The sequence below is a fragment of the Nestor notabilis genome, unplaced genomic scaffold (genome assembly GCF_000696875.1).
Source record: "Nestor notabilis isolate BGI_N333 unplaced genomic scaffold, ASM69687v1 scaffold24284, whole genome shotgun sequence".
NCBI classification, from domain to species: domain Eukaryota; kingdom Metazoa; phylum Chordata; class Aves; order Psittaciformes; family Psittacidae; genus Nestor; species Nestor notabilis.
In genome coordinates this window covers 11,471-27,895 of record NW_009924640.1, presented here as the reverse complement: position 1 = coordinate 27,895, position 16,425 = coordinate 11,471, and the positions used below count along the sequence as shown (strand labels likewise).

Genomic DNA, 16,425 nt, shown 5'->3' with positions numbered 1-16,425 from the left:
CTGCTTAATTATTTAAGAGCACTGCATTTCCATTAGGTGGAAATAATGCATTCGTACAAAATTTATTAAGGAAATTGTCTACATGGTGTTTCTTCAGACTGCGACTTTGTCTGTGGCTCACAGAAGGGCCCGTGCTCACGCTGAGCCAGCGGGCACTATTTCAGCAATGGCATTAAGTGCTGGCAGCGTTTGTGCCTGCACCGCTCGCGGAGCGCCTCCACCAGGGCCCCACCACGAGCCGCAGGCGAGGGCACACGGGCTGGCTCTCAGCGCAGCCCTCCCAGAGAGTGCTGCAAGTTCCTCATGGGCAGCAGCCCAGGCAAAAGTCCCAGCTTCTCCTGCCAACAACGCTGGACGGTCACACTTCAGGAAGGTTAAAAAAGAACGTATGTAAGCACCTATGTGCCACTACTGCAAAGAATGGGTCACAGCCAGGAAATGGGAACGGAGGCAGCCTGGCTGGGACACCCCCCAGCACACCTGACGGCTTCTCTGATGTGCAGGGATCCAATTTTTAGCATGAGAATAATGAAATCAGAAAGCAAATTCTTTAACAAAACAACCTAAGGCAGACACCCTCGCACAGACAGACTGAATGAGCTGAGCTCTTGTTACCACTCTCAGTTATCCCACACAGCTCCATCTTTAGCCTCACCTGAAATAAGTCTGCCACCAGGCCGAAGTCTGCCACTTGGAATATTGGAGCTTCTGGATCCTTGTTAATAGCAACAATGGTCTGCAAGAAACAGTAAATCACCATGTGAATATATATATATATATAAAGAGATACAGATTAATGTCTAGGGATGGATCACAGTGACAGGCCTTCTCCAGGAAGCCCAGCTGAATTTTCCCCAAGCCCCTGGAAGCAGAAGACAGGGGCTGTAGCATTTTAACATCTTTTCCTTTCCATCCCAAAAAACAAATTAACAACCAGAAACAAACACCTCCCCCCATAAAAACTCCATCCCAGCTCATCGCATACATCGGGGTGTCCTTCCCTGTTGAAGAGTCTAGAAACAAAACAGTACAAAAGATTACCTGCCAGCTCGAAGCACTACCATCACAGAAATAACTCATTTAAAACAAGTACAATCTAAACTGTGCCTAAAGGGACACATCGTTTGGGTTGTAGAAAAATGCAGATGATGGAAATCCCAAAGCAATGGTCCAGAAAAATGTCTGTCTTGGTTTAAACTCTGCCACGCAGGTAAATCATTCTGTAACATCTGAGACAGCTTCTTGCAAAATACATGGGGGTGTCCCCATCAAGATCTACACCAGGATGGGGAGCACTCCATAAAGGATGGGAGGAAAGGAAGGACAGGAGCCTGCGGAACAAGCCTTGCACCAATGCGGCGTTGGAAGCACAGCGCTCCACTGCTGCCTTCTCATCCTGAACGCTGCCAGCCTGAGCCTGCTTCAGGCTGTTCCCAGCCTCCTGAGACAGCCCTCGCCCAGCAGCTGTGTGTGTGACACACTGACCTACCCTTCCCAGGCACCCACAGCTCATGTGCCTCATTTACTCCCTCCCCTAAATGTATTTGTCCAACACAATCAGCGGCTCAGTGCTGTACCCCTCATAGCAGTAACTCAAAGGTAGAAGTTCGCAAAGCCTGTGGGTTTAGGCCCACATAAACGTTTCTTTTACTCTCGGGTCATTTGTATCCTATGACTCGCGATACAGAAGGACCACAGCATGATGGCAAGAAGGAAGCACCTGCAGCAGAGCGCTGCTCCTGCTGCCCTCCTGCCAGCTCAGAAGCAAACACCTGCATATTCTCCAGTAATGCTTCCCCGAAAATCTTTTTCCCAAAGTTTGGCTTCATTTCAGTCCCCGCCTCTGTAAACACAAGCCTCCACTGACAGTTCCGCAGAGCAAAGAACCAAAATCCAGGCTGTGACCCCCCAGGGTATTTCCTCAATAAAGGCTTGAACTATCCTCTGAGGCCCTACCGTGCTCTGCAGAACTGGTCACAGGGCATGAGACCCAATGCTGGGAGTGGTGGAAGCCACCTGGGGACTGCCAGCTCTGTCCTTGTCACAAAAATAGACACCAGTTGCTTCTAAAACTGTCTCAAGCTTTAGTTTAGCAGCCCAGTCCCTCCTTAGTAAAAAGTTACTTCCACGGCAAGAAGCAAAAGCATCACCCTGCTTGCAACAGAACTTTGCAAGTTACATCTTAGAAAGAAAACCCACTGTAAGTAGCCCATGAGGGAACGGAAAACAAGGAAAGCAAGCAACGCCGACTCGCGAGGCCTCCTCAAGAGCTGCATTTTCTACCTGGCTTGTAAAAGGACAAATAAATTATACATCTCACTTGGTAGAAAGCATCGAACTACTCTGGAAAAACATATCCTGAAGTGTCCAAGTTCACAATGCCAGACAATTCACAGTGCTGGGGAAGACAAGGGACACTCCAGAGATTTCCCGTGGCTGTAATGCTTTATGTTTGTAAGAACTGGATCTTTTCAGTAACGACACCACCGCCGTGCTTTGGCTAAAGGGAAAGCAGAACACATTCCAAACTGAATTTTACAATACACTTGTTGATGCCAGAAAACCTCTGAGATATGGGAGAAATGGAACTGTTAAGTACAGATCTCTAAAGAACAGATTTCATGAGTCCTTATTTCCTATAAAGGAACATCTCAAAATATCAAATATGGTACTGGAAAAGCTAAAAAAAGTAGAGGTTTTGCTGTTACAGTACAGGACAACATTGCTGCCCAGTATTTTTTTAATCAAAGGTAATTTTGGCACTTGAAGTCATATATTCCCGTAACAGCTGGTGCCTTAACTGTGATAAGGCAGAAGGTAAGTACAAAGAGGGTCAGATCAAGTTTTAAGCAGCTTTGAATACACATTTCTCAGTCAATGGCTGACACTAATCCCAGCTACCCACCTTCTCAGCCCACCCAAAAGCCCAGGTGGAGAACAAGCACCTCAAAACAAAGATACTTTTAACAATCGTGTGGCTCATCAGCACCGGATTTTAGAAGACTGAGGCTCCGAAAGGGGTGCTGTGTCCCAAATCCAGATTACATGATTTTCCCCTCCAAAATATGTAAATGATATATGCAAAAAGCACTGAACTGTAAGGTGGCAGAGACAGGCTGGCTTGTGAGAACAACTCCGGTCACATGCAGTCACAAACTCGCTAGTCTGTCGCTGGTTAAACCCAAGGATCTGCCTGTGCATTTCTGCAAACCTTTCCCTCGGCTTTATAAGCTACTCAAAGTTCTGGGTTTGGTTCCTGCCAGAAGCACAAGGTCATTCCCTGGAAAGAGAAAAAAATTACATATCCTTTTTCTAAAATCATCCGGGGGAGGTTAGGACAACCCACAGTGTGATGCAGCAGGTAATTCTGCTCCTCGTCCCAAACGCAGCCCTGTGGGTCCAACAGGCATCTCCCACTCTGCATTACGTGCTCTGGCAACTAATGAGTTAAACCTTTTAAAGTTTTACTGCTGGTTTATAATAGGTTTCCGTTTGAATGGCTAAATGCAGGAATGTCAGAGACATCTTTTACTTTATGGAATCCTAAGTTCATAATTCAGATTGCATATTGTTATGCATGAATTACTATGTCATACTCTGAAAGAAACACAACCGGAGCTATCGTATAGAATTCAGGCACACACGGGGTTGTTGGGTTTTCAATAAGCCAAGACAATCAGCTGCTGATACTCATTGCTTTGGGCTGCGGGGCAACAGGTTTTCTGTGTTAGGTGTTTTGCCACAATACCTGGTTTTGGCAAGGCTGAGAGGACTGACTTGTTTTAAAGCAGCAGACAAACTGGCCATTTTAACACTAAAAAACCTGGAAAACTGGGCAGTGTACTGACGTAAAAGCAAGGAAGTTGACTCATTTCCTTCCTCAGCGATCTTTTCTAGCACGCCCATCTTTACATACCTTGCTGTCTTTCATTCCAGCCAAGTGTTGGATCGCTCCAGATATTCCCACAGCAATATAAAGTTCCTAGAAGACGACAAAAATGAGACATTTTTGGTACCCATGGCAGTTTCACTCAGCTCTCTCTTACTCAGCACCAATGACATGCATTAGTTTTTACATTACGGAAGGTGTCAGTATTAAGGGCAGTTACGGTTGGTTCCCTTCCCCAGTTGGAGATTCTCCTTTTACAGCTGCATCCCAAGGGAGCAGTTGGCAAAGACTGGTGAGAAAAGAAAACCAAGTAAAGGCTGCATCAAGCCTAAGACACTGCTCAGCTGGAGGACAGGGCACTTGATGCTACCCATGACCCTGGAGATCCCCCGCACAGCTAGTAAGCAAGATAACATATGGATAACGCAGTTGCCTGAAGACAAAACCTAGGCTTTTTTGTTTGCAGCCTTTAGAAGCCTTTAAGTAAGACGGAACGCACAAAGCTGAAATTCAGGTGTTCAAACCAGCAGGACAAAACAGCTCAGACCCTCAAGTTAGCTAGTGCACTTACAGTGAACCACAGGATAGTTTGGGATGGAAGGAACATTAAAGCTCATCCCGTTCCCACAGGCAGGGACACCTTCCACTAGACCAGGCTGCTCTAAGCCCCGTCCAACCTGGCCTTGAACACTGCCAGGGAACCCTCAACATTCCCCTAGTCACTACCAGCTCCTGCACAGGATGAGTAGAGAAGTGCTTCCCAGGTAGGCACCAACATCTGTACGCTTTGGGGCTCCCAGGCTCGCAGCACCAAAGAGACTTCGGTTCAAAATAGATAAAAATTTATAGGCAAACAGATCTACAGTTTGAACTCACAGCAGAAAAGTGTTTTTTTCCCTCGGGCTGACAGTCACCCAGGCTGTGATCTATTCAAAATCAAGTGTTTTTTCAGCTCCATGACAGTCTTCCCACAACTACAAGCCAAAGTAGCAGTCAAACCTGAGCTGTTCAACTACCTAATTTCACAGAAGAAAACCAAAGTACTTTTCACCAACTTATTCAGTAAGAGAAAACTGGAACACACAAAACTAGTGGATCTGCCCAAACTGATTCAAGGTGGTTTTTTCTACACACTTAGAAAAGGCACAACCTCAAATACCGAAAAAAATTCTCTTTTAAGGTCAATATTTAAGAACATCCAAATCTAATTCAAGACATTATTTTTGGGGCCGGGCAGGGCAAGAGGTTCAAAAACTCTTATCCCTGTGCAACTGAGGATGTGCATCACTTAACTGAAGCACAGTTAAGTGGCTTTTAAGGTGATGGAACAAAGCACAGCTGTGAAACAGGCACCTGCAGAAGACGCTGGCAAATGAAGGTGTTCAACCACGGAGACCATGCAGACTGCTTCTTCCATACAGGCCTGACAGTCATTATATCAGTCACAAAAAGTAGGAAGATTGCTTTCTGATGTTTCTACAGCCACAGATTTCACCCATTACATTAGTGTTTAAACAGGAACAGATAAGTAAAAGTTATGAAGCTTTCCTACACTTTTCTACAAAAGCCGTATCTTGCAAAAATTGAAAGAGAGGGAAACCAGCAGGAACAAAGTATTTCCTATTAAAAAAGCTTGCTTTGAAACTGAAACACAGAATCTAGCCTACGTACTTCCACAAAACCACACAGCTGCTGGAGACACTCAGAAGCTTTTTAGCCTCAATAGCTTTTTACTGAGTAGATTACTATTGGAGGTCAATCCATTTTAACCACAGCTGCAATGTAACATAATACCTCCATGTAAGAGCTCATGGTAAGAATGCAATATTTTAATTATACTAAATAAAAGAACAGATGTTGCAGGAGAAATTATTCTAATATCGTATTGTCTTTAGTACAAGCCCTTTTTAAAAACACATTACTGTAATCTGATTTTTCTTCAGAGCAATTCATTAAGTGCCAGTCATCTAGACTACCAGATACTCTTATCAGGCTGTTTAACATCTGAAGTTCAGCCTTTGGAAAGAATCCAGCTCACCAGGAACCAGATGCCTATGTATATATTCTATTAAAATATCTCAGAAAGACAAGGATGTTTCATCTAAAGGACATTTGTAAATCACCAGGCTTGTCTAAAAAGCCTTTCTCATGCATCAAACCATGCCCTTCTGGGTTACGTGTGCTGGGCTCTCTGGCTGAGATAACTGCTCCATTCATGGAGGGTCTCCTCAGTTATGTTTTCATACAAAACACACAGGACAGCAAGTTTCTTATCAATAGTTCCATACTGTAAACTTGGTTTGACTGCTTAAATCTTAGTTTGAATCTATTCTACAATTTAGTAGGAGGGACACAAAGGACTGACAAGGTCTGACCAATAAAGATTCAGTACAGTTCAGTGCTCTCCAAGGAGAGGATTCAACTGGGCATCCAGAGAGGTCATAAAGGACTCAGGCATTCAGATCTCAGGGTTATTTTCAGGACAATACCCTCACTTTGATGTTCTGCCTGAAATCATTAACTTCTAGCACGCCTTCTGCTGAGTCCTCTCGTTTCTAGTGTGCCAGAGGTCAAAGTCAGGACTGTAGCCCCAAGCTCACGTACAGGAGGCCCACGGCAAGGCACCAACCAGTGTGAATCAGAGGCTGGACTGCACCTCTCAGGTACCAACAAAGATGGCTTTACACCAACTCTGAATTCCTGCTTTTGGGGTCCCTGGAAGCTGCTGTAATTACTGCTGTCAGGTGGCTGATCCACAGCCTACAATTATAGGCACTTAGGTCAAAGTCCAGGATGTGGAGGGGCATTTATCAACTCCCTGGTGTTTCTGCACAGGCAGGTTTTCACCAAGGGGCTGCTGCCTGCACTGTGCCACACAAGAATGGCAGAACAAACCAGCACAGGCTCTGCACAAAGGTGCTGACCACACTGTCTGATACAAATAAAGCCCCAGAAGCAATTCAAGTCAAGGAAAGGGGAAGTTTTGGTGGTATAAGGGCATGGCACCAGAACAGTTGTCTTACAGTAACTCACAGGAATTGAGTTTCACCCAGGGAAGGATTACTGTACATACATTACAGCCATGCCACAAACAGAGACAGCAGAGTGGAGGTCACAGCAACAGCACAGCGGGGGAAACACGGCAAGAGAAGCTGAATGGACGGAAGAGCCCATGAAGCAGAGGGCAGGGAGGCACAATCAGCAAGTACTTAAAGACGTGCTGCTGCCCAAAGGGTTTGGTGTGTCAGTCATGAGAACATGTCCTCGTGGGAGCATCAGCACACAACATACCCATCGGGCTTCTTGCAAGGCCTACAGACGCAGCCGAAGCCGATTCTGCAGCATATTGGTAGGAAGGCCAAGATGTTTTAATTTGTCTGGCCACAAAAAATCCCAGAAGACTCGGAGACCTCGAAGTTTGTAAGCACGGATACGCACCACAACAAGCCTAAAAAGAAACAAAACTCCAAGTCCCAGATTTATTCTATTCAAAGGCAAGATTCCAAACCAGGAATCCAACTTCTCATTTGCTATTTCAAGTATGATCTAGCCTTGTATTCTTCTTCCAACAAACAACTGTGGTGTGTCTTGTTTACTAAGCATTAAAATGAAAAAAAAACCCTCTTAGCCATCCACTAAATTCCTATTTCTGCTTTATATGTCCCCAACTTTCACATTAGTCCATGAGAGTTCATGTGCATGAGTTTGCACAGCTGGCTGCAGAACCCACACAGCCAGTTACGCTGAGGATAAATGTCACAAGGGTGTTATATGTGGATGATTATAACTACCAATATACCAAAGCAGTTATTTTCCTGTCCACACCGACTCCTCCAATTACTTATAGAATAATTTGTGCCATATATTACTACCTAATTTTTACCTACAAGAACATTTTAAAATGCCTTCGGCTGCCTTAGGGCAGTTAAGGTACATTTGCTGAAGAGAACCACAAGCAGTTTTTAGTCGCAACTTACAGTGACTTTGAATGCTACTGTAAGAGAGCAGTGAGCACCCACAGGTGCAACCCAAGATGAGGCAGTTACTTTGCAGGCACACCATCAGCTACTATTGATTTTTATGCCAACATTTGAATTACGCTGAAAACCTTCAGTGTACATCAATTTATCATCCTACCAGTGGCATGCTTTTAAACAGGCTGGTTTAATAAACCCCTTTGGCACACGTACTCTTCTTAAAGGCAGCTCAAATACTTTCTTCACGAGTGAAAGGACAATCAAATTAGAAAGAAATCTTTGTAATGAAAATTGCTTCATACAAGATATTCCTTCCAATTACAAGCTATTAACCCAATAAAATATTTTCTGGCTTGACACTCATTCATATATACTGTGCTGTATAACAAACAGTTCTGCAGCATGGACTGCTTTGAAGCAGTTGAGTATGTTCCATTCAAGAAGCACACATGACTAAACTCTATCCCAACTACAGTTTCTTTTTCACTTTAAGAACCTCTGATCAGCCAAGCTATATAATTACTCTTAAGCGTGGTTAGGGTGTCTGCTAGAGTGCAGGGCCATACAGCAATCTTTTTCTCTCTAGGGAAAAGCACATCAATTGCTTTCAGCTAAATGCACTCACATATGAATATTTTAGTACAATTTAATGTTTCTGCACCAACCCCAAAGGAGCAGAGCATCAATTTGTGAACATAGTTTTCTTCGAGTTAAAAGCTACACTGGATAATGCAGGATGAAAGGGGTTGTCAATCCTTAGCTTTTCAGCAAGTCAGAGAAAGGTAGTCTGTAAATTCAGTCCCAGCTGCACAGACAGCTCTCTCAAGTTTGCCACTATAAAGCTACTTTTCGACAACAGTGAATTATCAGAGGAGATATTCCAAAATAATTCCCAAGCACAGTCAGTTTTCCCAACACTGCTCCCATCTGTTAGCTACCAAAAAGCACGCCTGCTGGGCTGGTAGCAAAACCCCCCAACATAACATAAATGCATTCCTACAAAGAAGCTAGCTAAAGGTAGGAGAAATTCGGAGATCTACCATGTGTTCCAACAGAGCAACTTCAGCATCTCAGTATGTGTAAGAAATCAGAAATGATGAAGATCTTCCCATTGATAAGTAGAACATATTTAAAGTGAGTACAAGCAAGATGACAGGACTGACACTTCTCATGAAACCAAGGGAACAAAATGGAACAGAACTACTGGAATAAAATATACTTGGTTTCACTTTCACTCAACTTCCCCACCAAGGAGTGAAGAGAAACAAAACTTGACAGATACGCAAACCAAGGAAGCCAATGATCCCTAAGAAAGCAATGGGAAGTAACAGTGAAGAAGAGCTTGTATCTACCTACTGCAAAATGAAGCCAGGAGTCACTCATGAATTTTAGAGAAAACAAAACCAGGCCAGGTGAAGTATCTGCTTTGCCACTGAACATACAGAGATACAAAACACAGGAAAGTGTAAAGTAAAGAATGTGATGGTTTTGCTCTCTTCCTGCTACTCCCAAAGCAAGAAGATGACCACTAGCTGCTACAAAGCCACTCACTGCAGTGAAAGAGGCTTCCTAGCAAAATACTGGGGCATACACAAGCCTAGAAAGCATCCCAGCCTCTTGTAAAAGAAGTAAAGCAACAGGAATTTCACTGTTCTGTAGAAGACCACTCTGCACCTTCATCTCTGTCTCTGCCAAGAAATGCTTCCTTGCCATTCATCTTTCCTTTTCCTGCTTCTCATTTAATCCCACTCCTGTATTTTCTGCCTAATACGATATCTTATGTTGTTCTTAATTCTTCCGTGGCTTTGGTGACTTTCCACTGAACCAGCATCTCCCTTCAGCATCTCAACTGAAGCTGCATCTCTTTAACATGCCTCTTTTCCCCTCATTATTATTGTCAGTTCCTGACAGTTGCAAGTCTGCCTCCCTTTTCAAGCTCCTGCAACTCACTGCATCCAGACAGATCCTCTGGTATGAAATCTAAGCTTTAGCACTGAACCCAAGCAGGTCAGCAGGTTTACTCCTGGTGATCAGATCTATACTGAATTCCCACCTGATTTCCCCACATGAAGATTCTCAGCACATGCAATATCCAAATGCATCTGCCTTCTGTGCAATCATATCACATTTCTAACACCATCACCTAATCCAGTGTCAATTATTCCTACATCATGTATTTCCCAACTTCTGCCTTCCTGAGCTTTGCATCTCAGTTTCTTGTTGCCTGGTAGGATTTTGCGCCTGATGTTGAAAGTATCAAGAGAGCAGCAACTGAACACCTAAAATACAAAAACCAAGACAGGAGTTCTGCCTGGCTGCCCTTTCCCCACTGGACAGATACTCCTTGAGAAGGAAACCTTACACTGAAGTTTGAGAACTACATACAGTGCTTAATCTGAGAACTGAATTTCATTTTTGTGCAGCCTGCATGTAAGAAACAGTGGAACCCCCGCCCCCCAGCTTCTAATTTAAAAATATATGCTCCTAAAACAGTTGTCACTGATTAAAGACATTGAATACACTAAATTACTTTTTTAATTAGGAAGGTAACATTTTGTATTTTAATATATCCACTTATGCCTAAAAATTTCCTTCCTTCCAGCTCCTCAAAAAATACAAATCAGCCTTCTCTCTCATAAGACAGAATGTTCAAACAGGAGCTGCAATCACCCAAAATCAACAGGTAAAAAAAAAAGCTGCTAAAGGAAAGCAAATAATACGTCAAACATTTTAACAGCTGGAATAAAATTATACAAAAGAAAAATGACCAAAGATCCTTTCAAACACCAACCACCATCCCCCCCACTCCTCCCAAAATGCATAAATTCCAACATGAACAAGAGCTTGAAGTTTAGAGAACCAAGGCTATTTTGGAAGTGGGGGGGTACTGCATAGAACTAATTCTCAAAGGTGAAATTTGTACTCCTTAACTGCATTACTTCATTACTTAATCAAAATCAACTACCACTGTTTCTTGACTGGCAGATTATTCATGTATTAATGCATCAGCATTTCAGGGAAGCTGCCGTGGCTGTGAGGTTCTTGTGTCCTGGATACTTAACATCTGAAGCCAGTCACAGAATTACTGAAGGACCAATGACACTTCCTTCACCAAATCCACAGTCAAAGGCACAAGGGAAGAAATAAGCAAATCTTCTAGATCGTTACCTTCTTACCCAATGCTCAGCACAGAAACACTCCCCAGTAGCCGTACACAAAAAGCAGCAGCAGAGGCACCTCCCCTCTTCTAAGCCTGTAACTAACTCTTCTCCCTTTGTAGTCTCCAAAATGACCCAGTTCCAGAGACCTTTAAAAACAATGTGTTCCAGCCCTCCACTGAGACCGGGCAAGACACTGTTAACAGAAAAGGAAGCACATACCCCAAGATTCTTTCCCATCAGAAACCTAGAGCTGCAGAGGAGAGCAAGTATGGCTCAAACTCCAAGATCCTGTAGCCAAGATCCTTCCCCTGATTAAAACCCAGGCAGCCAGGATTGTGTGCACCAGGTCCACTGCATTTCAAAACTAACCACCAAACTCAGATCTCAGTAATACAACTAACCAACGTACAAAGCTGCTTTGCAATTTTCCAGGTAAGACATCATGAGCTCTCCCTGACCTAGACCAAGCATACCTCATAGCAGTCATCTTCTACAGGACTGTTAAAATAGCCAGAGGACTGGTAATTAAAAGTGTAATCTTTTCATTAACTGATCAAGAAAGTTCAGTTCTACTCTTGATATGAAATTTACCTTCCCCTACACAGAATAATTTTCTAGCTAAAGCACCAAAAAGATAGTGAAGCAGAATTAGGAAGGTGAAGAATTCGCAAATTTAAACTGCCTCCTATTTAAGATACGTCTCCCAGCACACTGAATACCCAGCCAGCAATTCAACTTACACTGGCAATACAAGTAACAGGATAGTTTCTATACCTCTAAGCCACTGTATGCTGTCCTTGCATATAGGATCCAGAAGTAATACTTGAACAATCTGAAAGATGAGGCTCAGTTTTCAGTACTCGGCATCACCCACTACTTAATATTTGTTAATGAGGGACATGAGAGAGAAACGCATCAACCTGCTGGCAAAACAACACAGCATCATGCAACTGTGCCAGTCTGGATCGTTTAAACCTTCATTAGTTAGTCCTGAGTCATGGCTACTTTAACTGTTCTCTAGAAGATGGAAGTGATGACACTGATGTAACCCTGTGTTGTGGCTGTATGTTCTGATAACTTTCACACGTTGCCATCAGCCATCTGTAGCAAGTTATAGCACTCTATCTTCATCAAAAACTCGCTTTTTTGTTTCAATGCAATTGTTTATATGCCCTTGACTCTGGAGTGTTCATTGTTAAGCCTCAAGACACACAAACCAGAGATGAGCTGTCTTCAAATCAGCATCCTCCATTTCATTAACGGATATTCGGGTAATGAAGAACTAAGATGGTCAGTCTCACCTCATGCCCTTTCAAAATATGCAGTTTAATGACACATAGCTTAGTACCTGGTTTTCAGAGGTTTGGGTACGCAGCAACCAACTAAAGATTGCCTCATTGTGACAACCAGCTCTTCCGCCTTGGGGACCTGCAAATTCCATGTGTGCTACAGTTACACTCACTGAGTTGGTGTTGATTAGCTTGCTGAGACCTACAGCTGCAATACGTTGAACTTTATGCCTACTGCATGAGCAAAAGAAATTGCACTGTATTTAAATACAAATATTCCCTTAGCAAAGGGAATGTACCAGCTGGGGGCTACAGCTGTCTTGCACAATGTCAACCCCCCCCCCCCCAAAAAAAAGGCAAAACAATTACATACTATGCTGCCAAGACAGACATCTCCAGAAGAGTGAGTTAGGGTTGTATTTATCATCCGCAAAGCCTCACAATTTCCTTCCAGAGCTGAGGTTAAAATCACTGCTATCAAGATTCTGGGAGGACACAATATGCAACCAAATGGACCCTAAGTCTTACCAACAGTTCCATTTCTCGGAAGCTGGTTTTTGTAGCAGTTGGTTATCATGTAGATTTACAGGTTAAACACTAGTTTGCCTAAAAATAGCTCCACCTAGCCCTGCCGGGCTATCATCAGATGGCCTCTGATGAGGACCAAGCAGCAAACATCACCATCCCCATTTCAAGACAGAAAAACTCTGAAGCACAAAGTGTCTTGTTCAAGACACCCCAGCAAGCAGAACTGACGATAGACTGCAGAAACTGCAGGCTCATGTCTTTGATAACTTCAAGTACTGCTCTACCCTATTAGATGCATTACTGGAAAAGTAACAGTCATGGTTTGAGGTTGTTGAATTTACAGCTCTTAATGGTACAAAGGCAAAATATTTCAGATCCTATCTAGGCTTTGGACATGTACAGCTTTTTAGTATTATTTATATTACTGGGATTTGGTAAACGCAGCAGTTGAAATATGACAAGTTTCTCTACTAAGTTCCAGCTCACTCCATTTCTGGTCTCATTAAACCATTAACAAGTAAAAAGTTGCTCCTTGGTGCCTTCTGTTGCCATACACCCTCAAAGAAGACTGAAAGGCTAAATGCTTACTCGGTTATGCAGCTCAAAGCGTACATCTGACAGATCAACGTACCTGCCCACGTTCTTAGCCATGATTCCCTACTTACGTCCATGATCACTGCATCTCAGTATGTGCTAGCACACATTCTACCCCACACTAGGATGAGCTACATTTGTACCTTCCCACATACAAATGCTCAAGCGTGCTTTATCTGTTGACCCAGGTCACAAGAACAATGAAAGTAGTCACAGACATGACAGAAAAGCCAACCCTAGATCCAAAAGATGCAGGGATCAGAATCAGCCCCATGGTATCAGGATGCATAGCAGAAAAGATGTGCAGCAAGTTATTTCCCAGCAGTAAGCTGCTCATTAGAATATGCCCTTCTTCATATTTCACTTTACAGCAGCCAAACTGTAGGTTATTTCTCTCAAGTTTCTTGCACTTCCATCTCTTACAAAAAGTTTTGCTTAGAATGTATGGCAATAACCCAGCTATGGCTACCAAACTTCAAACAATAAATCATCACCTGTAAATGAAAACAAAACCAGAGATCAAGCCACATACCAAGGTAATTTCAAGTTTACGTTGGCAATGACGTGTTCTAGCATATCAGTGAGAGTTGCGAGAAACTTAAAAAAAGGCTCAGCACAGGCAACTATGAAAGAATCCAGCATGCACAACCTCCAGCAAAACTCTGTAGAACACTTCCTGACTGACCCACAGGAGAGATTCACATCACAGCTTGCTGCTGTAGTTTTGCAAAGGTGCAGTCAAGGGACAGTATCGCAACAAGCGCACCAAAATGTTCCCGCTCGGCTCAGTATTAAGGCTTGTCTCATTTTTAAGCATTTGCTCTGAAGGAAGATGCACGCTAGAAAACACCCCAGCTCTTTCACAAAAGAGATTTCTATACTTACTGGTGCTACTATTTTGCCCGTCTGTCCAACTTGCATGTCATTAGGAACAAAGCCAGCATCAACAGCTGCACGGGAAGCTCCAACTAGTTGAAAGAAAATATTCCCAATGTTTTCTTTTAAAATATTAGCGAGCCAAATTTCTATCACCATAAAAGCACATGTATTTTACTGAAGAGTCCCACACTCAAAGGGCATGCATTTAGAAACTTCCCTCTTAAAAGCTCTCATAGTAATCCCCCTCTATACCACTGGCTGAAACTTCCAAATACTAAGTGCTAATGCACTTCATAAGCAACAGGAAATCCTTACTCCCAGTACTGAAGGGCCATATATTTAAAACCAAGGATTTCAGTCTGGCATATTTCCATTTTTTTCTCTTGTTGCTTTGTCAAAAGAGGATTTTCCCATAAATGCCTTCCCATAATGTTCCCCCAAGTTTGAATAGAACACATGTACCATCTCACTTTGCTGCAAAGCTCAAAAGTCAGACACAGTAAAGAAAAACATCAAAGGAAACTTGAAAATGCCACACAGACATTAGTTAGTGAAGCCACCAATTTACAAAGCTATTCATGTAGAACTATAAATTTATTTTTACATGTGAGATCTAAAACTAATGTAGTTTAAGTGTTAATGCAAACAGTTCTTCCTCCTCCCCCAACCTTTAGTTAAATTATTTTGCTGAAACACTGTACAGGGTCAGTTTTCTCCTGTTGATACAGAAGCATAGCAAAGACAGAGCCACTCCAAGTACAAGAGCTGGGAAAGGCAGTCTATAAAGGAGCAGGATGTAAGGATGTATGAAGAAAGTATCACCTCTTCCAAGTGAGCTAAGACCATTTTTTAATTTATACAACTTCACTCGCTGATTTTGCAAAGGACAGGGCACCTTACAGTTTAGTTTTTTGCTTCATACAAAAGCACTTAAATACACAGTTGACCACCAGAAGACAAAGCTTTACCTATGGTTAAACTAACGGGATTTTAAATTTTTTTTGAGATGTGAAAATAAAAGACCTCAATATGAAAACTGGCTTTCATGTGACCTTTTTAAATACAACCAGGGTTAAAAAAAGGAGGAAAACAAGTTTACCTGCAGCATTCAATTGATCCGCAAGATCATACAACAACTTAAAGTTTTCACTGCTCTTCAAGCCTCTCCCTAAAAAGTTAATGAAAATATGAAGAAAGAAAAATATGATATACTTTAAAATTTTTTTTATTGTCTATGAAAACTTTCTCCATGAATACTTGCATTAGCAAAGGCACAAATATACACTTGCATAGGGTATTTTTCGATACATTACTAAATAGTATTTTATATTTGGAGAATCACCTTTTGTCTTTGTGATTAGTATTATTACTTCATATGTATAAGCCAACACCACTGTCTGGTTTATTTCCTGCACACAGCACCATCAAGACCATTCTCTGAAATCAAAGAAACAGTATTTTTTTCACTAATCTGTGCTCCCTCTGCTGGCTCTAGGTTCAAAACTCTGTAGTGGGATAATAACTATAGAATACTTTTTTAGCCCTGGGCATACAATAAAAAAAAAAAAAAATAAAATAAATCCAAAAACCAAAAAAACCCAGAGTCTAGCCCTTTATACCTGCAGAGTAGAATACAAACATAACGATTTTAAAATCGTTAGAGCCATTAGATAATAATGTTTGGAATGTCTCTAACAATTAGCAACAATTTTAAACATGACAGATTTGGAACTAAAACCACTTCATATCGCTGTAATTTTAAGAGGGACTCGCCAAACATGACAGTGTTCTTAAAAAGCCTACAAGCGTATGTTAAACTCATGCTTTGCCTCTTCACAAAACATACATGTTGGGTGTGTTCCCACTGGCCTCCGTGCAAGAACTACATCATAAATATTTATATTTTTATTAACATATGACATTACAGTGTTCTGCCTCAGATTATTTAATCAAGATGTACCATTATTTAAATGCAACATAACACAGTTTTCATATTATCTACTTACCACCAGACACAACCACTTTCGCACTAGTAAGCTCTGGTCGATCGCTCTTTGTCAACTTCTGCTCAATCCATTCAGACAGACCAACAGGCGGTGGAGGGGTTA

At 42.3% G+C, this 16,425-nt stretch overlaps 1 protein-coding gene across 1 annotated transcript in view; it reads right to left on the bottom strand.

The window, feature by feature from the left end:
* Positions 1–16,425, bottom strand: part of ETFA (electron-transfer-flavoprotein, alpha polypeptide) — a gene marked incomplete at its 5' end in the record, with an annotated part of 25,680 nt that overhangs the window by 226 nt on the left and 9,029 nt on the right. Inside the window, 5 exons of the mRNA XM_010012702.1 lie at positions 656–736; positions 3,917–3,982; positions 14,324–14,406; positions 15,417–15,485; positions 16,324–16,413. Of these exons, the coding sequence (XP_010011004.1) occupies positions 656–736; positions 3,917–3,982; positions 14,324–14,406; positions 15,417–15,485; positions 16,324–16,413 (389 nt within the window). The remainder of the gene's footprint in view (positions 1–655; positions 737–3,916; positions 3,983–14,323; positions 14,407–15,416; positions 15,486–16,323; positions 16,414–16,425) is intronic.